The sequence below is a fragment of the Prionailurus viverrinus genome, chromosome F1 (assembly GCF_022837055.1).
Source record: "Prionailurus viverrinus isolate Anna chromosome F1, UM_Priviv_1.0, whole genome shotgun sequence".
In the NCBI taxonomy this organism is placed as follows: Eukaryota; Metazoa; Chordata; class Mammalia; order Carnivora; family Felidae; genus Prionailurus; species Prionailurus viverrinus.
Window position 1 is genome coordinate 29,985,523 of NC_062577.1, and position 24,923 is coordinate 30,010,445.

A 24,923-nucleotide genomic window follows, 5' to 3' on the forward strand; every position below is an offset into this window, starting at 1 on the left:
AGGTATTTCCAGGCACATCAGCGATGTGGGGAAAGGGCTCCCTGAGAACTAGCGAAGCTGTATCCTCTCAGCCCCTTCTCTGGCGGAGGTGGGGGGGGGATTTGCAATCTCCTCTATAATCCCCATCCTCAGATGCCTGGCTGCCCGCTCCCTGCCCTTCCAGGACTCACAGAGGCAAGATCTGTTGGAAGGACACCCATTACCACTTCCTGTATCTCACTACAGCAGGGCCCAGCCCATCAAGGTGCACAGGGACCAAGTGCGTTACCCTTGGGGAAGGGCCACCTTCCCATTCAACCTGGAAATCTAAATACTGAGCTTGAACTCTCCGTCCCCTCACTCTCTCCTGTCTCATGTTCCTCAGTGAGTAGGGGTGGGTCTCAGAACAGCAAACTCCATTGGCTGAAGAAGAGGCCAGAGACAACCAGGGTCTCAATGTCCTGATTCATTCATCAGCTGATACATGTGCAGGTCAGCAATCCTGTATCTGAAACCATTGGGAGCAGAGGAGTTTCAGAATTCAGATTTTCTTAATTTTAGAAAGCGAATGTAACACCCCCAACAAAGTTATGAGGAAACATCCTACAAACTCATTAGTACTTTTTTGTACCCAAACATGAATATTCATACTACTGTTCTATGAAGTCAATCAAATGAGTTATGAAGTAAAATCCAGAGGTCTCAAGGATGGGAGATTTGGCACCATCTGCTTTAGTTTCCTCCAGGAGATACTGAAATTCACTCAAAGACCCGCAGTGGGGAACATGCAAACAAGGGAACTGCCAAGTCCCCAGTAGACATTCCCTGCCTCAGGAGGCCCATGGGACAGACCAGCTGGGATGGGACCAGGCTGACTTAAAGACTCTCTGACACAGTAAATGCCTTCTAAGCTGAGCCTCCCTGGCCTCAGAAACCAGAGAAAAATGCTTCCACAGAGCCCTCCATATTTGGAGATTAGGTCTCCAGGACTCAGGCACCTGGCTCCAAAGGTACAACATAGATCCAGTCGAAGGCCATAGCAGGACCTGCACGACAGAAGCAGACCGGTTTTTTCTGAGCCCTGACCCCGGGGTGCCTGATGTTAGTTCCACAGGGTGCAGGGCAAAGCATGCCTTCGAGAAGCAGTAAGAACATCTTATAACTGTGATCTTTCCTCCGCCACTTTACGTGCCGGCACAGCCAGATCACACCGCCCACCCTGCTCTCTTCTCACTCTGTGCCTGCTGCCTGGGGACCTGTATCCACCCCCCGTGGCCTCACGTACCTGTGTGCCCTTGACTCCCACAGTTCATGTAGTCCAAACCTCCCCAACTGTAACCCACATCCAGACAAACACTTGATTACTGAAGTATAGTTGACATACGATGTTGTATTAGTAGTTTCAGAGGCACAACATAGTCATTCCACAATTCCATACACTGTGCGACGCTCACCACAATAAGTATAGTTACATTATGGCACCACGTACCATGATTATATTATTGATTATATTCCTTATGCTGTACCTTTCATGTCTGGAACTTACTTTATAACTGAAAGTTTGTACTTCTTAATCCTCTTCACCTATTTCACCCCCCACCCCATGTCCCTCTCCCCTATGGCAGCCACCAGCTCTGTGTATTCACAAGTCTGTTTCTGTTTTTATTTTTTTTTAATTATCAATATTATTTATTTGTAAATTCAAAAAATTCATTTTTCCCCCTTTGTTAGAGTACAATGTTTGTAAATGAATTATCACAGGCCATAGCATCATAATCATAGTGATCGTGGAAGGGACTGATGGTTTTAAAATCCATGACCTGGTAATTCCATAAATTTGTGTTAGCTTTTGTATTTTGACTAAATGAAACTGAATGTTAATATTCACAAGTATCATTCATTTTGACTCTTGAATACTCAGGGCTTTCTTCTTTGCCTTATCCATCTATATTTATTTGATGAAGAATTACTTTAGCAAAAATTTAGCTTTTATGTATATCAGTTGATCATTTCTACCGCTATTCCATGAGCTACAGTTTTCCTTGGAAAATCTCAACCTCAATATCCAACCAAAGAATGTTATTTCTTGCATGCTTATTGTAAAAACCAAACTATTTTTTTTTATTCTACATGTAAGTAAAATCATATGGTATTTGCCTTTGTCTGACTTACATCACTTCGCATAATACCCTTCACGTCCATCCATGTCACAAATAGCAAGACTTCATTCTTTCTATGGCTGAGTAATATCCCATCACACATACATACCACATCTTCTCTATCCACTCATCTATTTACGAACACCTAGGTTGTTCGTAATCACCAAACACCTTGGTGATTGTAAATAATGCCACAATGAACATAGGAGTGCACGTATCTTTTTAAATTAATATTTTCATTTTCTTTGGGTAAATTTTCAGTAGTGGAATTTCTGGATCATATGGCATTTCTATTTTAATTTTTGAGGAACTGCCATACTGTTTTCCACAGTCCAACTCACATTTTTACCTGCCCCTTGGGCACCTCCAGGTTGCCTCATGTACTGTCTCCTGCTGTGCCATAACCTACGAATACCTGTGCACTTCCCCACATCTCCCTCTCTTGCACTTGGGCCGGTCACGTGACTGGTTCCGGCCAATGGAATGTGAGCAGAAATGCTGTGCGTCACCACTGGCGGGGATATTTAGTACTTGTGTGTCATCCCCATGTGGTCTTCTCCTCCATGATGCCAGGCCAAGAAAGTAAAGAATCAACATAGAAACATTCTAGGTTCTGGAGTCACTGCCTGGAAAAAGCCACTGGACCCACAATGAACTGTGAGAAGAATAAACTTCTACAGGAAAAGATTACTGAGAGTTCAGAACTATCTGACAGAGCAGCTAGTGTTAATTATTCCCACACACCTGCCTTCTCCAGGTGCAAGTTCCTACTTGCAGCTCAAAACTCCAATTCAATTGCCACCTTCTCTGTGAAATCCAGTTTTTGCGGGAAGGTAAGCCACTCCATCCTATGACCTACAGTAAGTCGCTCATGCATCTGGCACAACTACCTCAGTCTGTGGACACATTTCTGTTTGCATGTTCAGCTCCTACATTTATGTGTGCTTCTTTTTTGTAATGTATTCTCAGTGCCTTGGAAGTGGCAAATACCTGAGGCCTCATTTCCGGAAGCAAAGATCGGAGCCTTCTTGTCCATGTGACCAGCAAGTCCCAAGTCAGCATTTTCCCGAGTCACAGCATCCTTGGCGTCATGCTAGGTACTGTGGTTGGAAGCCAGGAAAGTAGGACACTGTCGCCCACCTCAAGGAGCGTGGTTTTTTTCTCGAGACCCTCTGCACCCCATCGGCTCCCATCTTTATTAAAGGACGGCTCCCACTTAAAAAGTACATTGTCTTTTCAGGAACCATCAGCTAAGATAGTTCTCAAAAAGTAAGATCAAAGAGGGGTTTTGTAATGACGAGAGGAAAGCAGAGCAGGGCTCTCTCATGGCCCCTTTGAGCCTGGCTCCCCCAAGCTGCCATGGTTTAGACTTGTGACCTGGCATTCTGGGCTCACGCAGCTGTGCCGGGGTTATTTCTGGTATGAAAAAAGCTGCAGTGAAAGCATCACTGGCTCCTCAGGGACCCGGATGTAGAGACGACAGCCTGGTCATGCAGTCAATCACGTCGTTACCGCCTGGCAAAACTTCCCAGACCAAAGGCACAAAACCATGCCATTGGTCAGGGAAACAGAACAGGGGACCTTGGCTTTTCACACCCGGTAAACTGGTAAAATGTGCACTGTAGGCAGGCCTCATTCTCCCAAGTCTCTCAAAGCTGTGACAAAGCTCTTAGTTCCGGCCTAAGAGCAGTAGGGACCATAAATAAATGATGATCGATTATTAATGCAGTGTTTCCACAGTAACCCCCACAGACCAGCATTTTACCTGCTGGAGGACACCGACACACAACGCTTCCTGCACATTACATACAAGACTGGCCATGAGTGTTGGCATCCCGCTGTTCAGACAAGAACACCTACAACAAAGAGCTGTGGCAAACCTGGGTGCCAAGCCCACAGCTACAGGAGAGCACAGTGGGGCTTCCAGGACCTTGCTGGCCAGGATGCTCAGAGCGGTAAATGAAAGGTTAGACTTCTGCAGTATACTCAAGGCTGGGATGATTAGGAAGGAAGATTAGGAAACTTTTTTTGTTTGTTTTTGATAGAGAGAGAGAGACAGACAGACAGACAGACAGACAGAGCGTGAGCAGGGGAGGGGCAGAGAGAGACAGAAACACAGAATCCGAAGCAGGCTCCAGGCTCAGAGCTGTCGGCACAGAGCGTGACGCAGAGCTAGGACTCGTGGACCGTGAGATCACGACCCACGCCGAAGTCGGACACTTAACCAACTGAACCACCCAGGTGCCCCCAGGAAACTTTTTAAAAACCAGAGTATTAATTTAGTAGAAGGCAACAGGAGAGTTTGGGAGAGCTGGGATAATACCTTTTAATGTTAAGTGCCGCATGTAATAGACGAGAGGTACATCGACGTAGGGGCCCCTGAACGTTATGGCTAAACACGGGGAATTGTTTCTGGTTGGTATTTTATGGGTCACATACCACGAACAGAACAATGAACGCCTCCCGCTACACCACACAGATGTACCACAAGGTATGTGGCAACAGCATACATGGAAAACAAGAAATTGACCGAAAACAGCATTGTCAGGCAACTTACCTTGTATGAAGATCCTGTTCCAGTAGATTTTCCCAACTTGACTGCCCCCAAGAAACACCAGGTTGGACAGGATCAGCATGGAGGTGGAACAAGACGCAAAGGCGGCGTGGAATCGACGGCGGGCTTGTGGGGAGAGGAAGTGAATCTGTGGGGAAAAGGCAGGTGGTGTCTCACTGGAGGGGCACAAAAATAGTGCTGAGGTACCACCGGGCATCTCTAGTACCAGCCCAGGACACCCAGCCCAGAGCCTGAGCTGGGGCAGGACTTAAGCAGCCATAAAAACTTCCATTCCTGTGTCATGCTCACTCCGGTCTAAGAAGTGATGCACCCCCAATTTGTTGCTTCCTACTGCCAAACGGGCTTCCCCTGACACGTGTCACACAAGCACTGAAGCTAGTCAAGATTTGTCCAGAATGAATGTGTCCACACATCCTCTGCATGTGAACTACAGGTATAAGAACTGTTTAAACTCGGCTCCCTTATAATCAGCACAACTCCATGTAACGAGGTCAAGATCAGGGTGATGTTCTGGGCCAGGTAACTTGACTCTGGGAAGCCATCCTGTCAATCTGACCCACTGTGAGGAAGAATCCCATTAAGAGGGCGCAGGAGAATCAGCGCAAGCCCGACCTCATTCCTGGAATCAGAGCTCAGGGTACACGCCCCACTGAGAGTGAGCCTGCAGCAGCTTCCAAGAGCGGCCGCTTGTCACAGCACCTGAAATACGCAGGAAACAGAGAGGTGGTTTCCAACAATGATGATGATAAAGAATTCTGCTCGTCCATCTGAGGGCTTCATTGCACTTTTTCCTTCCCTTTTAATAACCTCTTGGGGACTGCATCAAGTAAACAGAGCCTTTCTTTCTTGGTAGTGACTGTTCTGGTGGTCCTCCTGAGTAAGATGGCAGAGTGCTGTGCCTGGAGTGTGTGAGCGCCATCGACACGTCCACAGGGACTGTTCTTAGGGACTGCATATGCAGAATGAGAACCAGGTGCAGTGCAACAGCAAGGCCAAAGGGCCCCAGGGTTTCTGACAAATACCTCCATCAAATCCAAAGACACAGAAAAAGGAGAGAGCAGAGGGTTTGGAGATCGTTCCTGAATATCTTCCTGAAACCTACATATTTCTGGGATCACTTGCATCCTGATTTCAGCTGTGCTCCAATTACAAATAGAAATCTGAATTAACCAAATTCCTAGTATGAGAAAAGGATTAAGCTGGAGGGTGTCTCTGGAAGGAGGCTTGCTTAGTTCTGGCAAGTCTGTTACAGATTATCTGGGGCCACTGTGTAAGCCTTGGTCAGTGTCTTTTGGAAACCTAGAGAAATCAATTTCTGACCCCCTCTCCTTTTCCTCTCCTGCCAGTTCCAGCTTCTGTTCTATATGCTCAGATACAGCTGCAATCACATGTCACCCCATCTATGGTGTTCTCCAGCATCACCTTGGAGCATGGTTTTACTGCCACCATTATGTCAAAGTAAAGTGTGGTCTTCTCACAGATAAGCTGTGTAGTTGGCACTGAGTCATCTGCTTGGACATCATTGTTCTGGAAAGCTCTCAGATGATGCTGACATGTCCCCAGTTAGAGGCTACCAGACAAGGTGACCTCTAGTCTCTCCCTTGTTCTAAAAGGCCACAAGCATGTATAGAGGACACTGTCAAGTCAGACCAGACAAGAGTTAATTACACAGTATAAAAACAAGGGGCGCCTGGGTGGCTCAGTCAGCTAAGCGTCTGACTTCAACTCAGGTCATGATCTCGCAGTTCATGGGTTTGAGCCCCGTGTTGGGCTCTGTGCTAACAGCTCAGAGCCTGGAGCCTGCTTCGGATTCTATGTCTCCCTCTCTCTCTCTGCTCCTCCCCTACGAGTAGCGCTCTGTCTCTCTCTCTCTCTCTAAAATAAAACATTAAAAAATTTTTTTAAATGGTGATGAAAAAGACATGGGGATGAAATGGGCTTGTAATTCAGCACTCTTCACCTCTGAGAATAGGGAGACATTAATCTACCAGTTTCTGCATTTGAGAGCAGAAGATATTTTCTGTGTATCACTGGCTCAATCAGCAGTAACTAGGGAGGCAGGAGGAGAGGAAGGAGGGAGATAAGGGGGAAATTCAGAATGATAAATTAAGACAATATAGATTACCCTAACTGGCACAAATGTATCCAAATAATTCTCTCCAGGTACAGGACCACTGAAAACGTGTTTCATTTCTAAGGGACCCGGTGAGTCAGATGTTCTGGCACTTCTGTTCCAAACTCACCCGTGTCCTCCAACCTTACATCCTGTTAGGGGAATTCAAAGGCTCCATGTAATCTTTTCCATATTAATGTCAATGACACAGAATGCACGTAGATTGGTTAAGCTCAGAGTGGTTCTCCTTTTACAGGAAATGATTACAATTATTAAATAACCAACTGAGAGATACTGAGAGAGGAAACTGCTCTTTGCATTGGGCTTAGTTCTAAGCAGGACTGAGGAGCCAGGTGACCCAGTAGGGGGCAGGGGCCAGGCTGGTAGGAGGCAGAGGTGTGGGGCAAGGGGCAGAGCAAGGGAGGAGGTGAGGCGGAGAGTGAGTGCTGGAGGCACAGGGCTCCTCATTTCAGCACCCGAAGCTCTGGTTCTAACAGATCTTCCTTTGCTTCTGTGATTATTCAGCTATATGAGTCAATAAATTCCTATTTCTGCTTAGGGAAAAAAAAGTCAAAATAATAGCAAATATGAAAGAGCCTCTGATCTCAGAGACAATGGAGGACATCTAAAATCTGACAAAATGGGCTACAATTCAATTTTTATAAAGAGTTAATTTTGCAAAAACTAAGCAAGAACATTAAAGGCACAGGCTTTTAGAATCAATACACCAGAAAGATACAAAGGAGAAATCAAGATGCTTATAGGCAGTTGTTGATTACCAAAGTAGGAGACAATAAAGTAAATCCAAAAACCTGATTGAACTAATAGCCCCATCCTCTGAACTAACAAAATTAGCCTGCCTGCCCACAAGCAGCAAACTTGACTCAGCATCACTTCTCTGCCCTGTGGATCAGTGGGAGAGCAGAATGAGAGGCACCAGGAACAAAAGAGAGGGCCTGTGCGGATAGCCCACGGTTAATAGCAAAGGGCATGTGAATCTCAGCTAGAACCCATCTCTCCTCTTCGGAGTCCCTGAAAACACTGCGGGAGATGACGGTTTAGACACTGGGGATCTCCCTCTACCTTGGGAGCCATCTGGCCTCAGCCCCTGATTTACACTCCAGACCCAAGTTCCATGCTTAGAGGTCCTAAGGAGGGAAGAAGTCACATGGGCAAGGCTGGAAGGGTATATCTGGTCAGCTCCACCAATAAATACGACTTTCTACATCTCTAGGGCCATGGGGTCAACATTCCTACTTTAAACTCTTGATTTCTTTTACACAGTCTCCTTAGATATCCTGTAGCCATTGTTGCCATCACTCCTGTGGTCCTTCACGTCTAGGATACAGGCTATCTGTCCGTGTGCAGGGGCCACGCCTCGTATGTTAGTCATGATTCAGGTGCTGAAAAGCCTCCCTGGTAGGAGAGGTCATGTGATGGACTGTGCTCCAAATGGGGAAATAAGCCAGTGTATAGCGAGGAGCCATCAGGTATGAAAATAGGAATTGCCAACTTGGTCAGATAAGGCAATGACTGGTAAACAGATTCTGATTTTAACACAAACGCAACAGGATACACCAGAGCTCTGGTCTGGTCATGGTCTCTTCCCATAGGAAAGATGAGGCTACGGCAATTCAATATCCTGGCAGCAAAAAACTTGGAATGGTTTTCCAATCCCCAGGGGATGGTTAGAACTTGCGAAGCAGCTTTTGGTTGTCCCAAGGTAACAAAATTAAGGCATGAGATGGCAGGGCCCAGGGACAGTAAACATATTACAATGTCTGAGACAGAACTGTCCTGCCCAGAATGTCAACAGTGTCTCTTGAGCATGGGTGAAATGTTTTCTTCTATGTTCCTTATAAGCCCACTTCCCTCTTGGTCTATGGGGGCACGGAACCTCCCTTCCTGCCTCATTAGGAGCGATGCCAAAAACGTTCCCCCTCTCCCCTGGGGCCCAGAGAAAGGCATCCCAGGGCAGGGACAGTGCTCTTCACAGTGCCCCAATGTGAGGCTCCCCAGCCCACCCACCACCCCCTGGCACCCAACTTGAGAGGAGCCTCCTGTGCCAACCACAGATAGGCATGGTGTGCCACCAGTCCCGAGGCTTCTCTCCCTCACACCCCACAGACCCAGAGGAAAGAAGAAGAATAGAAAGTATCACTTCCTACCCTAGGGTGACCAGTTCTCCCTCAGGGACTCTGGCTTCAATAACAGGTTGAGATGGTTTCTCTCCATGTTAGCATTGATATAACCCACTCTTTAGCAGATCCTGGACTTTGGGCCTGGATACAGCAAGCCCCACAGAACACCTGGAAACACACACCCAAGGTAGACCTCTAATTCCTCTGCATGAGTTCAGGGTCTCTGATAGAAGAAACAAGACATGGGGTGTGGGAACACTTTGTAAGGACAGCGTACTTTAAAACTTCCCTCAAAGCACTGCTTTATACTTCCCTCTAAGACACTGACTTCCAAAGACAAGGAACTAACCCAAACAAAGTAAACCTTGGGGCAGAACTAAACTGTCAAACTAGTTTCCCTTTCCTCCTGTGAGGTGTCAGCTCCTGTGTTTATTCCTATCTCTATGGAAACTCCTCTCTCTTTTCCAGTCAGCATCCTGTCCCTGGAAATCACAGGACCTGGGCTGGGGCGAACAAGTTGGGTCCTGGGGTGGTGTGGAAACTGGGTCAGAAGTTACTCTCAGAATGTGCACTGGGGGGGGGGGGGAGGCAGATGGCGCGGTGGGGCTGCAGGCTGCTGTGCGCGGTGGGTCCCACACTCGTCCACAGAGGGGCTGCATGTGGGGCCGAGCTGGGAAGAGGGGACAGGCTGAGCATCTGGGGGAGCAGATGGGCCGGAGGAATGGCTGCTGGAGACTGACAAAGGCTTGGCAAGTGGGACCTGATACTGTTTATTTTTAAATGGGAAGAAGCTAAAAAAAGAAATTGGGTGGGTTTGAGCAGCTGGACACAGTTCTTCCATATAATCACTGAAGTCTTTCATTTTCTAATAAAAATGCTACCCAGAGGGTAAGAGAGGATGCACAAGGAAATGGCATGGGGGATATTGCTGGAGACCAGGGAGAGTAAATGAGGGTAAACACCCCACAGGCTGTAAAGATGAGACCAAAGGTAACAAAGAAACAATCAGAGCTCTTGTGAAAGAGAAGGGTGGCCAGGGCAAAACACTCAGGAAGACCCGAACTCCTGTCCCATCCCGCGCCAACCTGCCAGGACACCTCTCCCCTCACTTCATTGGACAAGGCACTTTGGTCCCTTCCATTCAGAAGTCCATGTTTCATGAGTAACCCCTCTCTCACGCTCCTCCCTGTATGGTGAGTGCTATTCTTCCACCTGCATCACAGAAGACCCATGAATACTCTGTGTGTGCTCAGTAATTAGTTATTTAACACCTGCCTCTCTCTTTGCCCTAAATAAGTTACAGAATCTCCTGACTTCCTTAATGTTCCATTCCATCCTATATCCATGCCAAAGGAATATATGAAGGCACTCAAAAGCAACACCTCCTTCCTTCTTGTAAGTGTACGAAGCTTCAAAATACATCTGGTCAATGAAATGAAAATTTCCAGTATCTACTACTGAGATCTAAGCAATGTATGCTCCTGAGAGAGAATCAAATACTGTGGTGATAAAGACAAAGCCAACTTTGCTTAAATGGACAAGTCACCTGCTCCACAGTTTACATATCCTGCTTGGTTAAAAACAGCACAGCCTATAGTCTGGCATCCAAATCCATGCAGCATATGAAGCAATTTCAGGGGGCTTTCAAATAGCCAAGCAAACAATAAGCTCTTGGTATAATCAGAGAACCTAAGCCATATTTGAGGGGCTGGGATCCTGCCAAAAGTTCTGGAATGGCCAACAGTACTGTCTCACCCCGTGTTCTTGCTCTTCTACCAACATGGCCATGCTTTTAGTCCTCATGTCTCTGCTCTGGATTGTGCAGAAGCCTCTTTGGTAGCTGGCATGCTATACTCTGGCCTTTCCCCCTCTGGTTCGTCAGGTACACTGAATATGTCCCTCCATCGCGCAAAATATCTTGGTGGCTCTTTTACTACTTGAGACGAAAATCCAAAGAAGGTCCTTTACAATCAGACCTCATTTTACTTTCCAACCTGGATTCCTGCTAATGACACAGCTCTTCTCACTGTTCGTCCAACGTGGCACGTACTTTTACAGCTCTGTGCCTTTGCACAAGCTGTTTTCTCTACTGAAAATGTGTCCTCCTAATTCTATCTTCAAGCTCCAGCTCAGCGTCAGCTCAGGAGACCAACAGTTTTGGACCAGTCCAATTGGTGCTTAGGTTCTGGCCCCACTTTTTAACTGCACTGCCCCAGGCAAGCTCAGACTCCTAGTTGGTATTTGATAAACATAGGCTACTCTAACCCTGTCAGAGTCAGTCACCCCTTTTCTGTGTTTCTGTAACCCAGGGGATAGATAGTATCAATCTATATGCTTTAGCTATACAATTTCTGATGCAAAAACAAATTCACTATGTGATGACCTTAAGCTATATTGCTAAGTAGGAGAAACTATTCCCTTTTTGCAAAGGAGAAACTAGAAGGGCATAGACTTTAAGTAACAGGTCCTAGGTCATACACTGGTAAGTAGAGTAGTAAGGATAGTACAGGGATTCATACATTCCTCTAACTCAAATGTCTTCGTGCTGCCTGCTATATTGTACAAATTTATGTCTGTGTAGCACTGTGTGTCCCTCCCCTAGAATGGAATCTTCAAGATATTTGTCCCTTCAGTGCCAAATACAAAGTAGATCTTCAAGAAGTGTTTTCTTCCTTGAAATACTTCAAATACGTCAAAAACTAGCACTTAGTTATGCATGTGTTCCTTAAGCAATGGTTGATAGATACTCACCAAGTGTCAATTTCAGGAGCTCAATATTTTCAAGAACAATATGGCTTAAAATAACACTGGAAGTTAAAAAAGTAATTGGAATTCACCATTAGAGTAGGAGATTTAACATATCTCCTCAGAAAATGACACCTAAAAGATCAAAGGCAAGAATATAAAATAGCTGAATAAAAATTAATAGGCCTAGCACCCAAACTGGAAAGGAAGAAGCAAAACTTATCTCTGATTGCAAAGGAAGTGATTTCATATGTAGAAAGAACTAAAGATTTTATATACATAAAAAAAACCCAAACTGTTACAACTAATGAAAAAAAATTCGGCAAAGATTCAAGACAAAAATCAACATGCAAAAATCGGCTGCACTTCTATACACTAACAATAAACCATCTGAAAAACAGATTAGGAAAAGAATTCCACTTACAATAGCATCAAAAAGAAAAAAAATACTTAGGAATAAATTTAACTAAGGAGGGAAAAGACTTATATACTGACAACTACAAAACACTTCAAGAAGAAACAGACGTCCATATTCATAGATTGGAATATTTAATATTATTAAGATGACAATACCACCCAAAGCTATCTACAGATTCAAGGCAATCCCTATCAAACCCCCAATGATGTTTTTTTTTTTCAAAAAACAGAAAAACTCATCTTAAAATTAAGATGGAATCTCAAGGGAACCTAAATAAGCAAAACAATCTTAGAAGAGGAGAGGCTATCAAGATGGCGACACAAGAGGTTCCTCCCCTTCCCTCCTTCTGTGGCCGCACTGCATGCACAGCTATACATTCAGTAAATGGAGCAATTTACACTGAAAGAAATCCAGAAACTGGCAGAGAAACTCCTACACATCAGGTAAATGAGAAAATACCCACATCTTAACAGGCAGACAAGGCTGAGACATACTCTTGCCATAAACCCCACCCCCCACATAGCATCCTACAATTGGGAGAAAAACCCTAATTCCCAGCTTATCCCTGAGGAACAAAGATTCTGAACCCCACATCTAGCACCCCAAATTTTAAGACTCCCATTGCAGGAACAGGCAATTAGCTCTGAAAACCAATGGTGCCTGTGTTCATAAGACCCCCAAGACGAGCAAACAAAGAAGCAGTCTTGAGGGGCACATGAGCACTTGTCACAGCTCTCTCCCCAGAGTCACCACTAAGAGAGCAAGCAAAAATCTCCCAGTCTTTCTCTGAAAGAGGTCTACTGCATAGTTTAAAATTTTCTGCCTGAGAGTCAGACTGCTCATTTAGTACACATCTAAAGAATGTCTGTGAGGGGCGCCTGGGTGGCGCAGTCGGTTGGGTGTCTGACTTCAGCCAGGTCACGATCTCGCGGTCTGTGAGTTCGAGCCCCGCGTCAGGCTCTGGGCTGATGGCTCAGAGCCTGGAGCCTGTTTCCGATTCTGTGTCTCCCTCTCTCTCTGCCCCTCCCCCGTTCATGCTCTGTCTCTCTCTGTCCCAAAAATAAACGTTGAAAAAAAAATTTATAAAAAAAAAGAATGTCTGTGATCCTCCCAGGTCACTGGGAAGCTGGTGGACACCTCCCCCACCGTTTCCCTCCAGCTCACTCCAAGTTACCAGTATCTCCCTGGAAGGAGCTTGAATTACACCTGCATGCCAGCTTTTGCAGCTGCTGTCCAAGGAACAGGTCCCCCAATGGCCTAGCTCTGGTGGCCACTGAGGCTTCCATTCACAAGTCCCATAGGACTGCAGCAACCAAAGCAGCAGTTCCTAACAGGCACAGGAGCACTCTCCTGAGACCACACACCAAGTCTTGGCACAGACTGAGCAGGCAAAAGTTCCCATCTCCCAGTTTTTCCTCGGAAACAGGTTTAAATATATACTCTCCCAGCTGATGATTGAGGGTCTAGATTCTCATCATACTGCATCAAGGTGCTGATTGTGACCCTCCCCTAGGGCACACTAACAGGTCTTAGCACATCTTCAGCTAAGAAGGCCATTAAGAATGAAGAAGGTAACTTGAACTTGGACAATCACAAAGGTTTGAGAAAAAAATTAGAAGCTCAGGCCAGGCTGACTGACATGGTTCAACTTCTACACAACACAACTCTGTCAAGACTAAGAGACATGGTAATTTTATCTAATGCAAAGAAACCATTACAGATGTTCCAAACAGAAAGCGAAGATAAATCTTCAGGAACAGATCTTAATGAAATGAAAATAAGTGATTTTTATTTGACTGAAAGTTTAAAATAACAGTCATTACAACACTCACCAAAGCCAGGAGAGTAATGTATAAACAAAATGAGAATTTCAGCAATGTATAAATGTATAATTTATCACAATGAAAGAATTATTAGGCCTGTCTAATAGAAAGATACATAGAACAATGAATACATGCAATTTTCATATACAAATGGACCATAATCAAACTGAATATGAACTAAGCCAGGAAAGGAACCCAAATATATTCTAAAAAGTTATCATGAAGGCTATGCTCACCAACAATGGAATAAAATAAATCAGCAACAACAAAAATTTATAGAACTTAACACATTAGTAAATTTTTAAAAAGTTTTCATTGATTTAAACCAAACACTTTTATTGAAGTAATAATAAAATGAATAAACATTGGCAAGTATGAGGAATTAAGAGAACAAGGCCAAATAAACAACAAGAGATAATAATATATAGGAGATTTAAAACTCTTTGGAGATTATATAGCAATATATTTGGTAACGTAGCTGAGAAACAAAGTATCTAGAAAATATAAATTGCCTAAAATTCTCAAAGAAAAAGTAGAAAGCCTGAAAAAGCATAACCACAGAAGAACTGAAACAGTGGTCAAAGCTCTACACTTAAAGAAAAATTGGCCAAATGATCTTAATGAGCAAGTTCTACCATAAGGTCAAGGAACAGACAATTTCCGGAAACTGTTTCAGAGGATTGAAAATCATGGGAAGCTTCCACTTATTTCATGGTGCTAGTATAACCCTGATACTAAAGTCATAAAAAGCCAATATGGGGAAAGAAAATCATGAGTTAATCTTTCTTATACACAGTGCCTTAAAAATTCTAAATTAAATACCTGTAAATTGAATATGGGAGTGATTAAAAGAATACTCGCAATTGAGTAGGATTTATCCCAGGAATGGAAGGAGGATTCAGTATTAAAAACATTAGAAATTTATGAGAATAATTAAAGGAGGATAATCTTATGATCAATCCATAGATGCTAATAAAATATTAAGTAAAACTGCACACTCATTCATGATTTTTAAAAAAAGCCAACTAGTAAAAGAAAAGAGGAAGCTTCTTTAAGTTGATAAAGAAGATATGTCAAAACCCAGAGCAGGTATTCCCTCCCACTAGCTTTAAGAAAAAGACATTTTCTCTTCTGTCACTCAAAACCACGCTGAAAGTCTCCGTCAGTACCACAAGACAATTAAATGCAGCAAGAGTTAAATTTGTTGGCAAGGACAAACTGTCATTATTTGTAGATGATATGACCATCTATTTAGGAAAATCAAAAGAAACAACTGGCAAATTACTAGAGCTAACAAAAGATTTAAACAAGAAAGAAGCAAAATTATCAACTCAAAACAAAAATCAGTACCTTTCTTATATCAAAGCAATAATCCGCAAAGAAGTGTCCAAGACTTCTGAGGAGAAATGATAAATCATTATGTAATAACCTTAGGGAAGGCTTGAATAAATAACTATTCATGATTGAAAATTCAGAGTCAATATCACAGACATGCAAACGCTACCCAAATTAAGCTACAATTCATTGCAAACCTAACAAATTCAGATATAAATACCAATGTCAGGAATCAAGACATACTATAGAACTCTAGTATTTAAAATAGGAAGAATCGAGTAGATCAATACAATAGAATGGAGCCCTAAAACGAACCCATGTATACTTGGATATTGACTATATATTAAAGGTGGTCTTTCAAACAGGTAGGGAGAGTATGGACCATTGCATAAAATAGTTCTTTTAAGTCATTTATTTTTGAGAGAGAGACAGAGAGAGCGAGGGGGGGGGGGGGAGGGAGGGAGAGAGAGAGAAGGAGAAAGAATCCGCACTGTCAGCACAGAGTCCCACATGGGGCTTGAATTCACAAACCATGAGATCATGACCTGAGCTGAAACCAAGAGTCAGATGCTTAACCAACTGAGCCACCCAGGTGCCCCAGAATAAAACAGTTTTAAGATATAAAAACCATTCTTAGTTGCAGGCCATACGAAAATAGGCAGTAGACCAGATTTGGCCCATGGGCCATCATTTGCCAACTCCTGTTCTATTCTATTCTTGGTACCTGCCCTAAAGGAATACTTACATATATGTACAAGGAGGCATAAATAGGCATCTCTACAGCAGCTGCATTTGCAAAAGAGAAAAATTAGAAGCAACCTAAAATTTCAGCAACAGAAGAATGGCTAAAAAACATTATATATCCATACCATGTCCAGTCATGCCAATCCACATACACTAATATAGAAACAGCCTAAAAATAACACCATGAGGAGGGGGAAAAAAGCACATATTTTAGAATATTTATCCATTTATTAAACCACACACACACACACACACACACACACACACACACACACACACACAGCAGTAAAGGTATGGAAAGCTATACTCCAACCTGACAATAATGGTTACCTCTCATGGGAGAGGAAAGTGAGTAAGGTGTGTTTGCTGGGGTCAGAGGAATTATTGTCTTAGAGGGCTTCAGTCTTACCTGTATTTTTGACTTCATAAATTAAAAAGAATAAAAGAATTAAAAAAAGGAAGTCTAGGAATCTTTCTGCTTAATGACCTTAGACCCTGGCTACCTCCCCTAAGTATGGAGTCAAGGCATGTGGGTGAGAAGACAGAAGCTAGATGACTGTCACCCCCCAGTTATGACTGCTCATGGCTGGGGCCTCCCTCTCCAGATAGCACTAAGATCCCTTGGGACTATTAAAGAAGCCTAAAATGTGACAGTTGTGGCCTCAGCTATATCCTGTTCAAACACAAAAGCAACAGCTTAGGGCAACTCCCATTTTTAAGCAAACTTGGTATTTTAAAATCTAAAAGTGACAAACAGGTAAAGCATTCCAAAATGATTCAGCCAACAGCACAGAAAACTGTTCTAGGACATCCAGTTAAACACAGGAGATGAGAGATCTTTGCTCCCTCCAAAACCCCATTAAAAAGCAAGTAAGCATTTGATGGGGCACCTGGGTGGCTCAGTCGGTTAAGAATCTGACTTCGGCTCAGGTCATGATCTTACAGTGTGTAGGTTCAAGCCCTGCATCAGGCTCTGTGCTGACAGCTCAGAGCCTGGAGCTGCTTCAGACTCTGTGCCTCCCTCTCTCTCTGTCCCTCCCCCGTGCGCACTCGCTCACTCTCTCTCTCTCAAAGATTAATAGACATTAAATTTTTTTAAAAGCAAGTCAACATTTGAAAAGGTATAAACTCACAGGCAAGGAATGGAATAGAAGTGAAAAGCAAGTGGGCAAAATGAACCCATTTTTACAAGACAGAAAACAGATGGAGGAATTAGCAGCACTGAGACACCTAGATAGTAGATGTCAGAGGAGAAAGTCATTCCTACACCAGATCCCCAGAAGGCCTAGCCATTAGAGGCACCATGTACCACAGACGGCAACAGTAAACCACAGAGACAAGAAAACAGAGAGCTTGGTTAAAAATCTTGGTAATGTAGGGCACGTGGGTGGCTCAACTGGTTATGGCCTCACAGTTAGGGAGTTCGAGCCCCACATCAGGCTCTGTACCGACAGCTCAGAGCCTGGAGCCTACTTTGAATTCTGTGTCTCCCTCTCTCTGTGCCCCTCCCCTGCTTCTTGCCCTCTTCTCTCTCTCTCTCTCTCTCTCTCTCTCTCTCTCTCTCTCTCTCTCTCAAAAATAAACAAGTATTTAAAAATATCTTTAAAAAATCTGGGTAATGAGGGGCACCTGGGTGGCTTGGTCGGTTAAGCGTCCGACTTCGGCTCAGGTCACGATCTCACGGTCCGTGAGTTCGAGCCCCGTGTCGGGCTCTGTGCTGACAGCTCAGAGCCTGGAGCCTGTTTCAGGTTCTGTGTCTCCCTCTCTCTCTGCTCCTCCCCTGTTCATGCTCTGTCTCTCTCTGTCTCAAAAATAAATAAACGTTAAAAAAAAAAAGAATAAAAATCTGGGTAATGAGCATACAGACCCTGGGGCTTCCTTCTTTCTCTGCCCCCCACTCCCCATGACGAAGGCGATGATGAGAAATTTTTTTTGTGAATAAATTGTATCAGCGTGACTCTAAACTCAGGGACAACGGGTACAGTGGCATTTCAGAATGCCAAAGATATTTTCATTAAGTTTCTCAAGAGAAAAACAGATTACATATAAAGAATCAAAAATCAAAATGGCATTTCTCAACAGTAAAGCTAAAAACTAAAAGACAAATTACATCTTCCAAATTTTTCAAGAGAAATTACCTTTCAACCTTAAAATTCAGTGCTCAGACAATCAATCAAATGTGAGAATAGAATAAAGACAGTTTGGGAAATGCAAGTCTCAAAAAAATTTATTATCCATGGTCCTTTTCTAAAGGCCCTTCTACTAGGTCTAACAGAAGTAGTCCTTGTACTGAAGGACGTGCTCCACCAAATCAAAGGGAGGAGAAAACAAGGGGACATGGGGTCCAAGACCCAGGGATTCAGCCCGGGAAAGAGGAGGAGGAAAGTGTCAGGACCAGCTGTACAGTCCATCTAAAGAGATATGATCCAGATGGGACAGAGGATGGAAGGGCCCAGGAGAGGTTCTCTAGGAAAAGAAGAGAGCTGACAGATTGCCAAATACATCTGACCACATGGAAATGACTATTCTGAGGGATTTTTCCATTTTACTGGGGAGTTTGCAAAGAAGTGGTGATAGTAAACTACTAATCAAACAAAAAGAGGCAAGGTGATTCTTAATCTGAGGTGGGCAAACAGTGGACTAGAAAGGAAATTCAATTATAGCATATTAACTGGCGTGGCAGTAAGCCACACTTAACATGGTGGTAATGGGAACATCGAGTGCTGATGGAACCAAACACAGAGCTACTACCATATTGGAAGGAGAAGTAGGTCTCAGATGCTAAAACCTCATGTAGAAAGCAGCTAATATTTATAATTCTTAAGGGAAGAACTAAGAGAATATACTTTAGAAAGGTGGAAGTAAATGTCAGAAACAACTGAAGTGAATTGGAAGTTGTTGCTGACGAGGAGAAGGATGTATGAGCAGAATGGAGACTAAAGATTCATTTACCTCAAGGAAGCCTTGCAGGAAGATTTGACTTCTGACCCATAAACAGATATTCCTTAAACTTTCTGGGTTTCCATTTTTTCCCACTGCAGAACAGGGATAATGACAGTACTTACCTACAAAGCTACTATTGAAACCACATGACATAATTTGGTAAAAATGCTCTTGTGAGCATTGCCACTTCACTTAGAGCAATTTTTCCATACACAGGTAGAGTGAAGCCACAACTAAAACACAAGATGTCCAAGAACTGAGGGCTGGAATGTGAAATTGATGTAATGCCAAATGGTTCTGCCTAGCTTGCTTGTCCCGAATTGCAATTCTTTGTTATTCCCGAAGAAATCCATTTTTGCTGCTTAAAAAAATTTAATGCCAAATGTACACAAGCAGCAAGGAGAGATGAATGAATAAGTGTGTAATATTTATCAAGGCAGGTGTCTCTTCTTACCTAAAATTAAGGAAGCTTAGAATAAATTATGTATAACTGAATTTGACTCCCTTTCTAATTGAACTATGTGTTCTTAGACATATCACGTACGTTCCCCGGTCTGGAGTGTCCTCATCTGTAAAAATGGAGATAAGCAATACCTGCCCTGGGTGGTTGTTGAGGTGCTTCAATAAAATAACCAATGTGGAAGATCTCTGTGCAGGGTCTGGTACAGTTTCTTCTCTGGCAAAGGGTGGCAGCTAGAGCAACCCCACATTAGTCTGTTCCTTCCATCTCTAACATACATCAAGCAACCAGCGTCAGCTAAGCATAGCCTCCTGAGGAGGGATCCATCATGTTCCCTTTTCTCTCAATCACCCTTAATTAGATAACAATACGTATTCACCGTAGAAAAGGCTGAAAATATAAATAAGCAAAACCAGGAAAATATGTATCATAAATAATCCCCATCAATAAAACGCTAATCACCATCTGTATGTTAATATGTAACCTTCTGCGTACTTTTCCGTATGAGCACGGAACTTTTAAATAAAAATAAATTTTTATTCTACCTATTATTCTTTATTCATCTTTCTTCACAGTTAAATTATTTCAAAATCGCTACTTTCAGTGGTGGCATAGTCAACTTACTAGATGTCCTGTACCTCTTACACTCTTTCCTGCTACCCCTCAGGGGATAGACAGTGGCCATTCCAGCACTTACCTGAGCTTACGGGGTGGACTAGAGGGTTGAGACAAGAGGAAAAAGCAAAAGCCCCCTTAAGTTGTGTGTTTCAGTACATGCTGGCAATCACAAGTACAATGATACCAACTCAGCTATCTCAAATGAGGCCAGCAGCTGCTCCATAAGCTTTTTAAAGCAGTGTTTATTTCTAGGTCTTGGGAGGAATGTGAGATATTTTGGAAGTCCTGCACATCTCTGACTTCTCAGAGCTTTAAAAATGAATACATGCACACAAACATATATATCTATATACACACAGACACATATACACACATATACATATACTACATATAGATGCTATACAGTTACAACATACATATAATATTCACCGCACATAATATATAAATACACACTGTAAATAAATACATACTGTAAAAATATACTGCACTAAGTATGTGCATATTATTTTGGGGAAAGTGGGCTAATTTCATCCTTCTGTTGCTAATAGGAACACTGAAAACTCAAGTTCTGCTACCTCCAGGGAGTAATGGGTTTTCTTGGAGGAAAAGAGACCCAGATTTAGAAACACACATCCAAAGCTTCAGCACGTACATAATAAAGATTTTGCTTTTCCCTAAGTTCATCTATAGAAACTGCTGGGCACCAGGCTGTGACTTGAATAACCACCACTTATCTGTGCTGTAGAAGCAGGAATCGAGGGCTCTCAAGTAATGAATCTAATCCCACAAGCCACCTGAAAAAGCCCATTTCAACCACTGACATTCAAGCCATGGATCTCATCTTCGGCTTAGCATTCTTTACCAAGAGTACAGTTCCCGAGGCTGGGAGCCCGTGCTGTGCACTTAGCAGGAAAAAAGGACGAGAGCTGGCCAGACCTGGGGGGCTCACCAGGCCACCACTAACTGGAACCTGGCTCTAGTTCAAAGTCTTCTCTCCGTCAGCAGACCCAGTAACGGAAAGTTAAAAAGAACCTTTGAAAATGTTTTTGCCATGCTAACCATATCTGAACTAAGAGGTGGAATTATTTGCCACATTCCACCTCTCAGACCAGAGGGGTTAAGACTTAGGTTCAGGTTCCCACAGAGAAGAAAATGTGTAAGCAGTGAATTGCGCAGTGTGCTTCCTGCATCATTAATGATCCTTCGGAGTGGGAGACAATGGAGGGGGCACCATCAGGTCGTCATCCACCAAGGAACACACTGTTCATAACAACATGCATTGCTTTTGCCACACAGAGAGGCCCGGGAGAGTGCTAACAAGCCGGCACAACAGGCTAATTTGACGTGTGGGATTAATACGTTAATTTAATGCTCTCCTGTTTGGTTAAGTGTTTTGCATTTCTATATTTCTAAGTTTGCACTCAGATCCTTTTATATGGGAAACCATTCGGCTTCTCTAGCCTCCTTTCCTTCATCCTCCTGAGTGATAACTCCTCATCCGCCATGTCTGCCTCCTCACCTGAATGGCAAGCCTATTTCTGACTTCAGGCTGTATGTGTGCTATTCTCCTGACCGGGAATGCTTGTCTTTTCTCTACTGACCTAGCCAAGCCCCGATCTTAATTCTCCAGAGTGCTACTCAAGCCTCAGCTCTTTAAACCATTCCTAAAAGCTTAGCTCGCCCTGACCACCACTCCTCACAAACATCGGCTGCCTCCATGACTCATTCTGGTCTCTCTGTGCAAAATACCTTACATTGGTCCTCAACTGATTTGCACGTGCCTTGCATCTCCAGCTGGACCACAATCTCCTATGACACAGGGGAGATGCCTCATAGCTTCTTTCTCCCACTATTAGCACCCTGGCCTGGAGACATAACCATTCTTTAACCTCATCTTACTTTATCCCTCCCTGGCATCACCATCATTGACCACTCCCTCCATGAAATACCCTCTTTTTCTCAGTTTCAGTGAAATCACCCTCGAGATTTTCCTCCCCCTGTTGGCCCCTTCTCCTCTATCCAACTTTTAACTGTTGGTGTTCCTCAGGTTCAGTCCTGGGCCACCACCTTTTCTTCTCTTTCTGTACTCTCTCCAGAAAGTCCCAAACACTTCCATGGCTCCAAAATACCAAGTACATGCTCCCAAAAATCTATCTCTAGCCTGGACCTTTCTTCTGAGAAATGCCTGGGAAGGCTAAGCCAATCAACATTCTATAATGTTAATGAAAATAAGACTTTTTTCTATAGATCACTTAGCTCTTCATAAAGAAAAGCTCTTGTTCCGTGGTTTTATTGCCTCTGTTCCAAAGCAGACATCACAAAGGTGATTATCCTGATAGGCCACCACGAAATACCTTGTTCTTGGAGGGAACTGACGAATAACAGACTCTACCATATACAAGGACAGACTAGTACACGATAGGCACAGAAGCACTGAAAGAGATGCAAAAAAAAAAAGGAAATGAGGAAGGGACCATGTTTTTCACTCAGAGTTCCCCAGAGCTCTGCAATGTGTCTCCCACATAGGGTACTGAAATTTTTTTTCCCCCTAAATGAGCAAATTAAGAAAGGACGAACCAGACTGACCTTGCCAAAGGAGCCAAGTCTAAGAAGGGTTCCAGTCTTGAGAAAATGGCTTATCCATAATAAGTACTCGATCTCCATTTCTTGAATTGATTTAAGCAGTAGAGAAATAGAAGATCATGAGCCACTCTCAAACAGAACTACTCTTCCTAGACTAGTTTGCTTTGTGATGCTTCAGTTAGGTGAGACTGGAGTCACTGACCTTCTTATCAGGCCAACTGACATGTATATCCTGCCAATTAGTGAGTTAGGATTCCACAAAACTAAGTAAGCACTGGTTATATATCATGTCAATAATTCTTACAATTGACTGAACTCTCAAACTCATGGGATTTCTGTATCTACATCTTCAAAGTCAAACCAACCAATATAGCAGATAAACTGAATGTGTATCAGCACAGAGCCATGGTCTTTGGGCTCCTTCTGACACATCAGAGCATCAGATCCCTCTCAGAACCATTAGACTGACCCTCCCTGATTGTCACTGGAGGCATCTTTCCTCAATTAAGTCTATAAATAGAAATTTTACTGCTTTAGAGAGGACATAAATCAGCTCAGCAGGATACTCTTGGGGCAAAGAAGAGGAGACATGGGCAGGGGGAGGAGGACATATTGAAATTATTCAATGAAATGAACATTAGGGATGGGGGGGGGGGCGGTGAACTGCTTGAGGTATCGATTCTCCTTTGCATAGGAATAACTGACAAGCAGCCTGGAGGTATCTTCCTTCAAAGGAGAGAGCACATCCAGAATTGGCAAGAAGTAATGTCACTCTACTGATGTTTCACAATGTGTCCACTTATTAAAAGATTTCAATGCTGAACACAAATTCTAGCTCCCCGGGAGAGTGCTTGTGTAGAGGAAAAGCATGTTGCTTTAGCAGTTAACTCCTCTTTTGTCCGCCCAGCTCGGGTGCTTTGTGAAAGTACCTTTCGTCAGCTTCCTACAGCTCTGTGCCTCAGTGAGTCACAACCAATAATCCCACATCTCATAAAGCAGCAGGGTACCAGAAAGGCTAATTTCTCCCCATCCATTTCTTTCCTATATATATTTTGTTCACTGAGCGTTAAAATAGCATTTTGCCATCACTAGACCAATTACTATCTATGCTGCTATGGAAAATAATAAGCTCCCTGTATAATGCTCAACAAGCCTCAGCTTTAGGAAGTTCTTTCAGTTTTCACTCTGTATTCTCCATGCTGCTGCATGAGCCTACTTCTTCTTGTACTGCCCTCAGTGAAATCAGAAAATATTCACCCATTCGACAAGTATTTACTACACGCTTACTCTGTGCCAGGCATTGTGATGCATGCCAAGGATACAAATCTCTGACTTCACGAGGCTAATAGTTCAGTGAAAGATATAAGGATTAAACAAGTTATTGGATAAAAATATTTCATTGCAACTATGATAAGTATAGCAGAAGAGATCACGTACAAGGTGTCCAAAATGAGTCGTTGATCAGGACCTGATTGACTTAGGAGGGTCAGCGAAAGACACCCAAACAAGATATCATTCAAATTGCAATCTGAAGGATGAATAGAGATGGAAGTAGAGGGGAGAGAGAGCAGCCTAGGAGATGAATGAGGCTGTGTGAGGCAGGAGGGGCCAGGTGTGCAAATGAAGAGAAGAACAGAGTGTAAAGTGGGAGAGGGGGGCCGAGGGGTGGGGAGCAGACCCCCGAGGGGTGGGGGCCAAGGGGTGGGGAGAGGTAGCAAGCTCAAGATCAGGCAGGGCCCCATAGGTCATGTTAAATATTGAGAGCTTACTCCTAAAATAATGGGACACCACGAAGGATTTTAAGAAGGATAACCGAAGATGGTTAGGTTTTTACTGAGAAGTATCACTCTGAACTATGAGGATAAAGAACTTAAGAAGGCAAAATGGAAGCAGGTAGACTAGTTAAAAGCTATTCAGTAGACTGGGCAAGAAATGAGAGCAGTTAGATTAGGATGACTTAGCAGAAATGGAAATAATTTTTAAAAGTTAAGATCTACCGTGGTGCCTGGATGGCTCAGTTGGTTGAGGGTCCGACTTCAGCCCAGGTCATGATCTCATGGTTCGCGGGTTCAAGCCCCACATCAGGCTCTGTGCTGACAGCTCAGAGCCTGGAGCCTGCTTTGGATTCTGTGTCTCCCTCTCTCTCTGCCCCTCCCCATTTCCCCCTCTCCCTCCCTCTCTCAAAAATAAATAAATATTAAAAAAAAAATTTTTAAGTTAAGATCTACCTAGGTGACAGAATATACCGTATGAACAGGTAGAACTGAGGGACAGAGAGTACAAAGGT

General features: G+C 43.5%; 1 protein-coding gene across 6 annotated transcripts in view; it reads right to left on the reverse strand.

Moving 5' to 3' along the window:
* HHAT (hedgehog acyltransferase) overlaps positions 1–24,923 on the reverse strand; it is a 306,739-nt gene that overhangs the window by 50,515 nt on the left and 231,301 nt on the right. For all 6 annotated transcript variants that reach the window (XR_007148118.1, XM_047840389.1, XM_047840391.1 and 3 more), the window contains exon 11: positions 4,696–4,840. Coding sequence is in view for 5 of the 6 variants with exons in the window: in XM_047840389.1 (XP_047696345.1) it covers positions 4,696–4,840 (145 nt within the window). In the remaining variant the exon portion in view is untranslated. The remainder of the gene's footprint in view (positions 1–4,695; positions 4,841–24,923) is intronic.